Source organism: Anas platyrhynchos, chromosome 2 (genome assembly GCF_047663525.1).
Source record: "Anas platyrhynchos isolate ZD024472 breed Pekin duck chromosome 2, IASCAAS_PekinDuck_T2T, whole genome shotgun sequence".
Taxonomy (NCBI): Eukaryota; Metazoa; Chordata; class Aves; order Anseriformes; family Anatidae; genus Anas; species Anas platyrhynchos.
Window position 1 is genome coordinate 64,167,395 of NC_092588.1, and position 13,953 is coordinate 64,181,347.

The window sequence follows — 13,953 nt, forward strand, 5'->3', positions numbered from 1 at the left end:
AGTGCACTGAAGCTGCATAAGGATAACCCAGCACAGTATCAGAAGCTACTTTGACATGCCCTGCATAATTTTAAGGCAAAAATGTCTTTCTGTCTGCGAAAAACATAGGCAATTGAGTCCATCCCTTAGAGTATAGGTTTTGCTACAACTCCTGTAAAAGCCTATGGAAAATCATTAAGTGTTTCTACATCCTTAATCAGTATAGCTCTATGAGACTAATATTTGTAGGTTCTTCCTGCTTACTCAGTACATAGATAAATCTGTTTGTTTGTTTGTTTTTCTGTACATAGATAAATCACAGGGACTATGATCTAGGAGCTCTTGTTGATTTTAAGCAGTGATTAGCACTCTGAAAAAAATACCATTGGTAGTGGCTTTCACTTCTCTGTTTCTGTAGTCAGACAGTCAGCTCCTTTCTTGCCCCTGTGTTTGTAGAAACCTTTCTCCATGAATAATTTAAAAACAAAAACAAAAACCAGGAAATACCAACTAAGCGAAAGAAAATCTGGGTACTACATTGATATGATGTCCAGAGACAAAATTTTTGTTGTGTGCTTCGCTAGCTGTTAACCAACATACCAACCCCGACCTCCAAGAAAAAACAAATAGAAACACCAAAGAAGAAACAAAATTGGAGGACAGAGAGGCACCAAAGAATTCCTATCTTCCTATTTCCTTTGTTTTCAGAAAGAGAAGTGGTTAATAAAATAATAAAAATGGAGAACACATGAGAGCAGTTTCAGGTAGCTTTCTGTAGTAGAATCAACCTACTTTCCTACCTACTTCTTTCATGTGGCTTTTTGAAGTAGAAGAGAGGGACTTTCCAACCCACTTCTTCCAGCTACCAGCTATCACAGAAGTCACATTGCTGCCTCAGGCTTCAGATGGGATCCACCTGTGGCAAGAAGCCCCACACCAGCAAGGCTCGGTCCTGCTGCTGCTCTTCATCCCCCCAGAAGAAGCATGCACATCACATCACCTCCCCAAATGCCTAACTTACACCCAATCCCCTGAATTAAAAATAAAAAATAAATAAATTAAATTAAATTATATTAAATTAAATAAACCAAAATAAAATAAATAAAAGTGGAAACTGAACACAGGAACCACCTTTCCTCAGTCCTCTAGCTGGAAACTCCCCATGAAAAATCAGAGAAAAGTCATGGGGATCTTTTGGTTGTTCGAGTGTCAGTATGCTGAACTCTTGTAGCTTAAGTAACTGAAAGAGGCTGGAGACATATTTTCAAGATGTTTATAGAAAGAAATACTTATTCTATAAGTAGTATTGGTACCTTTTACGTAATCTTTTTTAGATAATTCTGAATGCATTTTACTGTGACTTTAAATAGCACAGAAATACATTTCTGCAATATAGAATACCAATACGTAATCCCTTTGACACAACAGACTACGTATTTGGGAAACAAATGTGAAGGCAGTAAAAAACTTCATGTTCCTACATTAACTCTTATTTGCAGGTTTCACTACTGAACTATTTAATCATTATGTTTGAATGATTTAGGATTTTTATTTTTTTATTTTTGTAATACACTGCTTTAGATTAGGCTTATCAAGTGTCTAATAAAGCATTACGTTCATCTCTTTTGTCTTCTGTGTGAGGACTCTTTTATTACAGTGTAGTATCTTTTTGTTTTAATGCCGCTCTGCAGTGGATTGCCAGCTCATTAATTTTTCTGCTATAACACCCAAATCCCTTTCCTGACCAGTGTGCTGGATGATTGATTCCTTGCTCCCAGACTAATTTTTTACGTTGGACTGCATTTACCATCTGGTAGATAAATCACCCAAAACACTCGAATTCTGAGCCTGGTTCCACAGTTCCTCTTTGTTTGCTCAGCCAGCAGCGTGAATATCACTTGCAAATGTGGAGGTTGTGTTCTCTCACCTGGATAACTCTTCTACACTACAGACAGGATTTTAACAAAGAGCACTGAGATAATGATATACCTCTTCTCTCTTTAGCAAAAACAAACAAACAAACAAAAAATAAGACAGCTGTTCTCTGCTTCTTCTAGCCAAAATTTTTGTTTCCTACCTACCACAGCCACTAGTTTTTGACAAGAAAAAGACTATTTCTTAAATCTCAGACCTGATTTTGTACATTTCAAGCACATACACCTATTTTCACAAAGGCATTCTTTGTAGGCATAACTATATGGACAAGCAAACAAAAGGACAACCTTTGCAGATAACTACAAATGAAATACAATTAAGTAAGTGGCCTTCCCAATCCATGTTTTGCATGAGAAAACTGTTCTATAACCTTAACCTGAGCCTGCTTATTTATTTTTCACTTTTATAACCCTGAAATTATACTTTCACAAAATGATGTTCCCAACCAAGACAGGAAAAAGGAACTCTGCCTTGCAAAACTCACAGTAAACTTCCACGAGAAATGGAGCATGAAGGAAAAACTATCCTATAACACCATATCTCAGGAAAGTAACAACTCATCTGCCACCACTACACCTGGCATTGTGGCTCAGGGGGATCCCTTTAGGTTTTCAAAGGATGTTTTGCTGCTCCCCTCTGCCCTGGAGAACTCACTTGGCACAATGCCCTGACCTCTGCCTCTCCCCAAGGGATCGGAGAAAGGCACACACAATCAGAGTCAATGCTAATTAGCAAAACGTAAAGATTTAATTAGATCAGTGCTTCCCCAAGTTTTAAAGCAACAAACTGCTATCCAGACAAATTTGTATCAACCTTTTTATGGAAATACCTGTTGAAAACACTGTTTGAGGTGTCTCCACCAACCACCTACTGACTTTGTATCTTGGCCTGGTAGCTTAGTCACCTTAAAGATTAAAACTTACATTTTCAAAAGCATTCTCTCATTTTGTATGCTTGGTCTATTTTTGGTATTTTCTGCGTATGCACTGACACCTTGAGCTAGCCCAGATCTCAAACTTTTATGCAGCATTTGTGAAGATTCTTGTTTGTACTAAAATTTTGGAGGAAATTCAGCAGCTTCTGCAAATGATGCTTATCTAATCACTCATTCTTTGTAGTTACGTGTGAAACCATATGTGAACCAGTCTCTGAATAGGAGAGCAAGTCAAACTGCTGTAATGTTCAACAAACACTTCTCTATGCTCCAGGTTTAGGCAATGAAACACTTCCTCACCTGCTGCTGAAGTGTGTTTATATGAGGTTTTCTATAGTCATATGTAAGTAGATGTGACAGCACAGTTTCATTCCTGTGTCACAGGATTTACTAGGGTTAAGCACACCTGAAGCAAGTGTTCTGGCCTGCAGTAGGTGAACACTGCAAGCTGCTGGAACTGGTCTGCAATGTGTCTGTCTGGGAAATCAGAAGGGCTGGGTCTGGGGTGAAGCAGTTGGAGTTCCTAATGTTAAGCATTTCTTGCTCATCTCACACTACAGCACTCAAGGGCAGATTAACTGGAGTTTGCCTGGTCTCTGGCTCACCCAGCTGCCTCCATCTGCTCTCACACTGGTCCCATGTGGTCGGTATGAGGCAGAGGAGACCTCCCAGGGTCTTGCCTTGAGGAACCCAGCTGTCACCAGCCAGCAGGCCAGGTAGCTGAAACGGGGCTGCCCACCAAGGCTTTGCCTCCAGACCAGACTCAAGAAGAGCTGCTCCACATCCTGACCACCTGCTTGCTTGCTTGCCAAGCTCATTGCTCCTCTTCATCAGCTGTGCCTGGCGGGATGCTCTACAAGGCTGGAAAACACACAGCTTGTTCGCGCCCTTTGAAGATCTAGAGGTGCATATAGCAAGGTCCCAGCCTGGTAAAAGCTGACACAGGGAGGATATGTCAGCTACAGAAAAGAAAAAATCCCCTTCAGAAAACTTACTGACAGTTCTGTCTTGTTCTTGATTTTCTCCCCTTTCATTTTCGCATGTTTTCCTGCTGGTCTTAATTAACACTATTTTTGAAGCGTGGATGAGGATCCTGCCAGCTTGAACACCGTTATATAATGTGACTGTTTCGAGACTGTAATTGCAACTAAATTTATTTTTATAATACTAAGTCAAAAAAGAGGCATTACAAGGATTTAATTTTATTTTGAACCAGATCCTTTAAACACTGTTGCTGTAACACATAATCTATTACCAGAAAAGACTTGTCTTTTCAGCCCTTAGAAATTGTCTACTATAATTAGAATTTAAATTATCCTAAAATAAATCCTGATTTGCTAGTTAAACACCGCCTCCTCACAAAAACACACTGTGACCAGTAAGGCTTTTTTACGGCAACTTTGATATCAGTGTACCACTAACTTGGTATCCGGAACAGAGAAATGCACCTCTGCAAAATTTAGGCAAACGCCTCCTCAGTCTCCCAGCCCCTACCCAGCTGGGTCTGGGGATGTCAGAGGGCCAGGAAGAAGAGAACGTCTCTGGCCACCCAGACAGGGGCTCCAGGAGTTTCACTGGAGTCTTGCTCCCAACTTCACACAAGACAAATATTCCTTGGTAAGGATCTCAAAGAGAATAAACAGACCTGCCATTCTTTCTTTAAAAACATAACAAACAAACAAACAATTTGAAGAACATATGACCAATGAAGTCCAAACATTTAAATAACTAATGGTGCTACTATGTATCTCCCTAATAATACAAGAGGAAATAATTCTGCCCTCAAAGCCCCATGAAGCCAGCTGTGAAGGAAATTGGAACTACAGATATGTTGTAGCTGTTCATCAAGACAAAGGAGCAGATATGAGGTTCTCCAGGAAACTTTAATTTCATCAGATGGCAATTTTGATTGCTGAACTTACTCCTAACCAGATTTTGTCTCTATCTTCCTATCCTTTTCTGGAAGAAAAGTATTACAAAAAGAAGAACCATTTTGTCAAGAAATGGTTTCGTATAATGAAATTTACTGTGGACTTATTTAGTGCAACATGCTCTTCTCTACACACTAAGGAGCTCCATAGAATACAACTCCACTCTCTCACACCCGTCCTCTTCTCGTTCCTGTATTTCTCTGGATTTCTGAATTGTTAGAATTTCAAGATGACACAAGAATAAACTGCAACATTTAGATTAGAGAGAATTATTTAGTTTATAGAAGATAATTTAAATTATAATTACAATTATAATTTTCTTATTTATTAAGCTATTCTTATGATATATATATTCTATATATTTATATACAGAATAATTTACTTAGAATGTCCTTGGTCTTCATCTCTGTTGGATACTGTTGAATGCTTATGACAAGACAGGATTTTATCTCAAAAATACCAACACGTCCTCCATCTCCACTTTTGTTCTATAGCATCTGTAGGGACTTACCAGGAAGGATAAGCAGTCGTCTAGAATCAGAAAAATTGATCCTTTTTCAGCATCCCTGGTGCAACATTTTTTCTTCCCTAGAAGCTACAGCTATAGTTATTCTGGAAACTACTGCTTCTACCCTCTCTATGGACATGCCAATATCTGGCTGAAAAAGCCATGAGCACTTTCAGTTTACTGATCACTGGTGGAATGTGACCATCGCTTTATAAGGAAAAGGTGAATCTAGCCTCTTGTCAGTATCTGTTGGATTGTCTGCCTTCATACTTCTTCCCTCAAAGACCTTGATGACAGCTTTTTTTTTCCTTTCCACATCCACATAAATATTAACTCTTCACTTTATCCCCCCTACTGCCAATTTTAGAAGAACACCATCAGGCCATAAGGACAAAACACTTATCCTCACATCAACAGCAATAAATTGGTCTTAAGAAAGACACTTTTTGTTTTCCCTATAACACAAATTATGTGAGAGATCTCAGTACAGGAAGAAGGTTCTTTTGGCAATATTTGCCATGACAAACATAGCTCCTCTTTTCCTTTTTTCAAGAAACAGTAAAGAAATTGGAACCTATCCAGTCCCTTCAGTCAAGCCTCAATTGCTCCATCAGGCCATCAGTTCCCACTAGTGCAAATGATGGAGTGACACCTGTTATGAGATGATTTTCAGCTATTCTGACACTTTCAATTCCACATTAATTACCTTTCAACTCTTTAATCAGCATACAAATCTGCATTGCAAGGACATTTCATGGCTAAATAATTACACTAAGGGGAAACAGATATGTGCATGTTACTGTCTGAGTTTTAATTTCTCTTTTTAATCATTGTTTTTACTTTTTACTTAAGACTGATTTATATTCATGCCTTATGATAGTTTCTCAAAGTGATATGTAACCTGACTGAGTCTAGATCATTTATTTCAGAAGTTCAGTTGGCACAAACACATATCACAGTTTACTTGGCTAGACTGTTATAATTCATCTGTGGGAACATAAGTCATAGTATCTTAGAAAAAATAACTGATTACTCAAGTTGCGTATACCATTTTAGATCAAGTTTAGCTATGCAAACAAACAAACAAGACATGTATTTCTTAAAACTGTTAGGCTGATTTACCTGAACCTGTTCCCCCAACCTGCTTTTACATTCTTGCCAACCTGGCTTCTTACCATTAACACAAATTCTTTTGGCCTTGTATACTTTAGAATGACACACCAAAACAAACACGGATAAAAGCCAGTCCTGAGGCCACATCTGATTCTGGCTGAGCTTAGGCACAAATCTGAGGCCAAGCTCCCATGACTATCAGTGCCTGAGGCTTACAGCCACCCACATCCATCTTCACACGTGCCGGGTGGGTGGGGCACAGGCAGGGCCAAGGCAGCTTCATGCTCTTGTCCAGCTCTTCCCTTGCACCATGGGGACAGGAGATGGGCTCAAGCTTCAGACAGCACAAAAGCCCAGACTCAGAAAGAGCATATGCAAAACTCATTTTGGCCAAACCACTGAAGTCTTCACCTTGCAGAGTAGATGTATCAATGTGAGTTGCTTTAGACTCTGCCTTATCCTTAGGAAAAAAAAGTGAAGCTTTCAGCTGAAAAGCTCATACATAATTGGCAATGCACCAGAAAATAGTGACATTTTATCCTGGTTTGAACTATAAGACTGTAATTAGCTGATAATAGTAGATAGTATTTTTGAAAGTGTGCCTTCTCCTCAGTGCTGACATATCTTAGAGCTTCTAGGACAGAAACCCTTGCACTGGTGATGGAATAGTCATCTCCCTAGGAAACTGCTTAGACACTTAGAGGTTGTGCCCCAAATGTTGTGCTTCTAACCTTACTGGCTTCTTGTTCATTTAGTTTTTGGCAGATACTTTTTAAAATTCTCAGTGTCTCTATCTGTCACTGACACATCCTTTTGCAAGGAAGCAGAAGTAGCAAAGGCAAGGGCCATGTTTGAGCAGAGATGGTTTCTACCAAGGCAAGATATTCCAAGCATTACACTATTTTGGTTTGAGGTCTGTGACCTCCATTTTTGTTATTTCCTATAATCTCCACAGGGAACAAGAAGCAAGGGACTAGAGAGCACCACCAGCTCTCCACACACAAACTGTAGATGACATATTCTTCATTGCTGGTCCTTAATTAAAGCAGATGTATGAATATATTATAGACACCACATCAAAGTAGTACACAGACAAGTCTTGAACATATATATATATATATATATTTTTTTTTTTCTTGAAATGTCTATGCTGTGCCTCTTCTGCTAACATAGAAATAGTAAGCTTGGGGATTCCAGCTATGGGGTCTGGAGATCAGATGACAGAAGCCATACTTTAAATGCAGTGTTCCCTCTTTGAGGGCGTGCAGAAATCAACAGCTAGTGTGATTTTTTTCTCTTCTGTTGTTATACTGCTCAGGATTATGATCATGTTCCTGGATGTTCCTGCCTTATCTGCATTGAAATCTGCCATCTCCTGTTGCTCTTCTCCTTTCTCTAAAGCTCTGTTCACACACAAATATGCTTTGAAAATAAGAACATACAACATGGCTAATTCTTGCCATCCTTTGTGACTTGCTCCCTTTCTCAGCTTTGTATCTTTTCTCATGGCGTTTCCTTACTCCCTTCTTCTGATGTACCAGTCAATAACTTCCACTTCCATCCCTTCTCAGAACCCCCTTTTTGTTGCCCAGCCTTAAGATGATTCAATTCCACTGCTGATTTCAACCCCTCCTTTCTCATCCTACTGTATTTTAAAATATCAAAACACACAAGTTTTGCTGGTGCTTGCCGTACTTCTGCTGGCTCAACATGTTCGCTGCTTCACCTCTCTTTTTTCTACTATTTTCACATTCTCTGTCTAATTTACTCTGTGAACTGCCTCAGGGCAGAAGCCATTTCTCTAAAGTACATTGAAAGATAAGGTAACGTATGTATGGTAAAGGATGGCTCCTATATAGCTTTCTCTGCTGTCCTGTCCAAAAATTTACAAGCTTATTTGACAGCTTATACTTCTATGCTCAATAAACAGCACATCATATTCTCAGCCATCATATTCACAGGATGGATACTTTCCTTTGTCTACCCATTCCCTTCCCTCTCTCTAATCTGCAATTTCTATCTGCTTCCATCTATGAGCTATTACAGAGATGTTATGGTTGTGCAAAAGAAAGTCATTCATGTTCCTCAGAAGAGGAATTCAATGAAAGAGTAAGTGTCCTTATTTTTTCCTTGACCTCATTCAGTTCTCAATAAGCTAAGATAAAATTAAGATAAAATTATCTTCACCCACGTTGCTCAAAGAGACTTTAAGAAACCGGGGGCAGCATATGGCCCATGAGACTCCTAGGAGGCGTGTGAAATCATCCCAAACAAGCATACATGATCACGTGAAGGAGGAACAAGCTGAAATGCTTACCAACAGAAACATATCACTGCTAATTAACACCGGGTGCCCAGATCCAAGCCAATGCACTGAAAAAAAGCCCTGTCAAGCCTGCATACCCCTCACTGAAATTCTCCACGTTTGGGCAGTTATGATAAATTGCAGCCTCTGTGGCTGCCACACGATCGGAGGGTGTCTCACATGGGAGATTCAGCCAGACTAAAACTCAACATTCCCACATGTAATGTGGAAATTCCCCTGTGCAGCTCATGAACTAACCACCTTTTGAACTTACCTTCACACTCGGGATGCTTTAACATCCTCCTGCAGTTCACTAGAGTTCTTTATTAAGGACAAGGCTGGCTCATAACCCGAGAGGGGGAGCAAGTATCACAATATCACTCCATCCTACTTATAGACAGTCAGCGAGTAGCAGGAGTGCTACAAAAGATGACCTCAGGTAAAGCTGGAAATAAGGTAACACTTCTAAAACATAAACCTTAAAATTTGTTGGCTATTCTCTTTTCCGGAAAAAAATACCAACTTCTGGTTTTTACCACATACTAGGTAAAACGGAGCTATTTCAGTTTTCCTAGCTTAGCAAAGTAGGGATCGACAGACAAACAAATGCATACAAGTCCACATCATCAATTAACTTCAGCTATGTCTTTATTCTCTGCTTCCTGCTCTAATCACTCGATTATATGATCTTCCCTTGGCCAGCGATGATGCAATTATACAATAATTCAACAAAAGACTAAACTGCACTGCCTGTGCAGAAGGGGAAGACCCAAGGCTGAAAAAGCTGTCTTGATTTTCATGTCATCTGCCTGTGTTGTCCACCTCGCGATGTTCTTTTGTTACAGCAAACTCTTTCTTTATCAGTATACTCTGGAGGAATTAAGTAGAGGAGTTTTACATTTCCTAAAAATTTAACAATAAATAAGGGTAGCTACATAATCAAGTGATTATAAAATGTTACAGCCTCAGGAGTCGTCCCAAAAAGTTTAAGAAACTGTTCCAGGGCAGTCGGCCAACCTGATACAGCCTAAAACAACAAAATAACGGGCAAGGTACGAATTGTTCTTCTCTGGGTATGGACACTAATTTAGAGAGTCTAAATTTTTGAAGAAAAGGTAGTGACGAAGTTTGTAAGGATAACTTTCTGCATAAATAGCAAGCCATGTGATAGCACTCCACTGAGAAAGGTGCTAATGTCAATGTCTGGCCCCACGTGTAAATACAGGAAAGTCATCTTTGCGGGGAGTAACTTATCCAGTAAAAGTTAATGAAGCCATCCAGAGGCAAGTGAGGGGAAAATCTGTCCCAGATATTATGTGTTGATATTAGTCCCTTTAAAATTAATGTTGAGAACCGAAACACTGCGTTTGTGCATGAGGCAGTTACCACGCGGCAGGATCTGACTGCTGTATTTTTAAATGCAATTTCTCTTCCCCATTTTTGTAGTTACACTAAAATTAGTGCCTGCCGTACATATGCATACAGCATGTACACTTGCTTCTGCCTTTTTTCCACTTGACTGTGCCATTCTGACTGTCTTTGATACAGCACACGGTTTTCCAATCCCAGGTTGGAAAGCCCTCTTTCAGTAATGGTTTCTAAATAGCGGCATCCGTGCGTTCCACATTGTCTTAGAAACTTCCTCGTATATTTCATCAGCCTTCCATGTTTAATCTCCCTGATTTATGCACATGCTCTGCTCTAATGACCCACATGTCTCTGATGGGTAAGCCTCTAATGCCAGTGGCACGTTAACCTATTAAACTCTCTTAAAAATAATAATAAAAAGTGGTATTTGTACAAACAATAAAAAACTCAGGCAAAACAGCAGCACCGTGGCATCACACACTAATACAGTGGGTGACAAACCTGGGTAAATTAAGAACAAATAAGCTTATGGAGAGTGACCAGCAGTGCGATTTTTGTATTGCAAAACCATTTTGCGATGATGCACGCTGCTCTGCGAATATTATATTAGTACTAGTATGATATTATCCCTATTATAAAATGTGACCGGGGTAGGGGGAAGGTCCCTCTGCTGCTCCCCCTTTCCCCGAGAGCTGCCGGGCACTTTCAGAGCCCCTCCCGGCCGGCTCCGGGAACCTCTCGGAGCGGCGGCTGCCTCCGCACCCAGCTTCAGACAATGGGAGCGGGGCTGGGAGCGGGGACCGGGGATGTTCATCACCTTGGAGAAGGCACGGCTGAAGAGCTGCCTGCCCCGCCGCCCTCCCGCCGGGTGCGCAGCCCATTGTTTTATTAAAGAGCGGCGGGGAGGCGAGCACCGGGATTTATTTTATTTTATTTTATTTTATTTTTATTTTTTTTCGGGGAAAAACGGATTCGCCTTGCCGGTTTGGAGGAGGAAAAGGGGTGTTTGCAACAAAACGTAAACTTTACGGTGTACGCCTTGACTTCGGCTGACTTTACAAAGCCCGTATCCCTGAAGATGCGCTGCCGCCGCGCCAGCCCAGCTCCCCTACACCGAGCCCAGCCCCAAACACCCCTGTAACCCTCTCCCACACGCACATCAAACACCCCCCTACCGCTGGGGGGGACCCAAAGCGGGGCACCCCCCGGGTTTTCCCGTGTCTGAGCCTCGCCCAGCACGAAGGGCAGGGCAGGATGGGTGCCCCACCAGCCGTGTGCACGGGGATGGGGTCGCCGCCCCCCGGGCTGCCTCCCGCCGGTCCCCCTCTCGCCACCACCCGCGGGGCTGGTGCCGGGGGGGGGGCGGCTTTGTGTGCCCCCCTCCCCACGTCCCCGCGTGGGCTTTACCTGAGCAGTTGATGCCTTTCCCCTTGCCGCCGCCCTGGCACTCGGCGGCGGGCAGGGGGTGGGATGCGCGGCCGGCGGGCAGCGCCGAGAGGGCGAGCAGCAGCAGGGCCGAGGTGTAGCACAGCGCCAGGGGGGGCCCCCCTCTCCCTCTCCCCGGGGGTCCCCCTCTGGGCGGGGGTCGCGGCCGGGCGGCGGCCGGGCTGCTCGCCACCATGGCGAGGGGCGGCCGGGGAGCAGCGGGATGGCGGCGGCAGGCCCGCAGCATCAAGCGGAGCCCGCGGCGCCGCCCGGGCGGCTCCGTCCTTTCTCCGCCGGCCCCCGGCACCCCTTCAGCATCCCCGCCGAGGCGGCCGCACGGAGCCTCAGCCGCCGCCGGCTCCCCCCCAGCTCCCCGCCGCCGCCGGCAGCCGGCAGGGCTGGCCCGGGAGGGGCGCAGGGAGCAGGGAGCTCCCCCCTCCCCGCCTCTGCTGCTGCTGCTGCTGCCTCCTCCTCCTCTTCCTCCTCTTCCTCCTCCTCCTCCTCCTCCTCCGCCTCCGCGCCGTGCCCCGGCCGCGCTCCTTTGTGCTGCTCCTCCGGCTGCAACAAAGGGAGCGGAGCCCTGCCGGCTGCTGCCGCCGCCGCGGAGAGGGAGGAGGAGGAGGAGGAGGAGGAGGAGGGGGAGGAAGGAGCACACGTGACGGCAGCCCCCTCCCCCGGCACCCGCCGGCGGCTCCGTGCCCCCCGATGGGCCGCGGGGCGAGGGGGAAGGCGACCGCACCGCCGCCGCTCCCGGGGGAGCCGCAGGAGCTGGGGCTGGGTTTTGGGCGTGCGGGAGCCCAGCACGCCCGGGGAGCGTTTGCACAAACCCGGGAGCATCCGAGGAAATGAGCTCGCCGGCAGGGCAGGGGCTTTGGCTAGCCGGCGCTTTTGTCGGCCGGGGGCTTCCCAGCCACCCACCCGCAGCCCCCTCCGAGGACCAACAGGGATCCCGAGCGCAGCCCCTCGGCATCCTGCTGTGGGTCAAAAGTTTGGTCAGGTCTGGCATCGCTGTCACCAGTTTTACGAAGGGAAAGCATAGGAGGTAGCTGGACATTGAGCGAGATTCGTTTTCCCATTGTCACTTCCATTTTGTGCAAGTTTTTCCATCCACAGTGCAAACTGCTCACTTTTTGGGGAACAAGGGTTGCCCGTGTCCTCAGCCTGTGCCACCTTCCTGCCCTAAGGTACAGCTCCTGAGCGATGAGCCCTGAGAGCAGTCTGGTAACAGGAGCAGTCGGGAATAAGGCCATAAATCCAGCAGCAAGCTGTGGGTAGGCAGACAGGTCAGGCACAGTTGTTGTCCCTTCAAATACGGTGATGGGGAGGCAAGCCCTGTATCACCAAGACTGAAAGAGTACTTTTCTTCCAGCCTCTGAAGTTCAGCACAGGCTGCCTCTGCCATGTAAATGTTTCTCTGTAATTACTTGCTCCTTTTGCGAGTTGTGGTGCCAGATGTCAGAAGACCTCCACTCCTCAGCAAGGTAAGGTGCATTCACTTGCACAAAGCCTTGCTCTGCTCTCCCTCGACTGCCTGGGTGTACTATATTGCATCTAGTCTACTGGGAAGGTAAAATGTTTGGATTATCAGGCCATGGGGCCGGCACTAGTCTTGTGTTGTGAAGCTAGTACCTTGCTATGGTTGGAGCAAATGCCCCAAATAGCCCTTTCCATAGACAAAACTGGATCCATCTTGCCTTACACACAATATTTTACTGCACTTCTTGCTGGAGGGCTGCACCAAAACTGCCCCCAAGGAGTTAGAAAGCTCCTCCTAGCACCCAGCCTGAACACATTCGAGACCAGTTCATAACCACGTGTCCTTGTGCCATACGGTGCTGCAGTTTGGGCATTTCTCTGTCCCTTGCCTTATACCTGTAAAAGGGGTACAGGCAGCAACCACAGCCACTCTCAACTTGCCAAGCCTACCAGCAAGCTCCTTAGTCTCCCCCTGTAACTCAGACAGCTCGATACAGCTTGAATTCAGCTTTCTTCCCCACAGCTGACATGAAACATGTAAAATCTTTTCACAAAGTATTGCCGGTCTTTGCAGTGGATGAAGTCTCTCCCCAGATAACCATTTTTCATACAGGCAATTTGCTTTTTATACGACCAGATCACACTGATGGTTTGGGGTCACACTGTGAGTGACTAATACAGGCAACTCCTTCTCTTTGTCTGTCATTTACAGTCCATAATAAAAATGCTTTTTATAAATGTCTAAGTGCATGACCTTATCTTTTCCATTATTGAATTTCGTCTCATTTCTGTTATTCCAGTTCTCAAGATTATGTAGTCATCTCTGTAAGATGTTCTGAACCTCCTTTGTATTGACAGTCCTGCCCAGCTCTTTGTGACCAGAGCGCACCAGCTTTCACGCTAAAGAAAACACATGCACATATAAACTATGGGTCCCAGAACAAACTTTAAGAAACAGCAGGACTAACTTCTCCCACTT

At 44.3% G+C, this 13,953-nt stretch overlaps 1 protein-coding gene across 1 annotated transcript in view; it reads right to left on the reverse strand.

The window, feature by feature from the left end:
- TMEFF1 (transmembrane protein with EGF like and two follistatin like domains 1) overlaps positions 1-12,116 on the reverse strand; it is a 123,860-nt gene extending 111,744 nt beyond the window's left edge. Inside the window, exon 1 of the mRNA XM_038173723.2 lies at positions 11,481-12,116. Within this exon, the coding sequence (XP_038029651.1) occupies positions 11,481-11,745 (265 nt within the window). The 5' untranslated portion in view covers positions 11,746-12,116. The remainder of the gene's footprint in view (positions 1-11,480) is intronic.
- Positions 12,117-13,953: the final 1,837 nt, after the last annotated feature.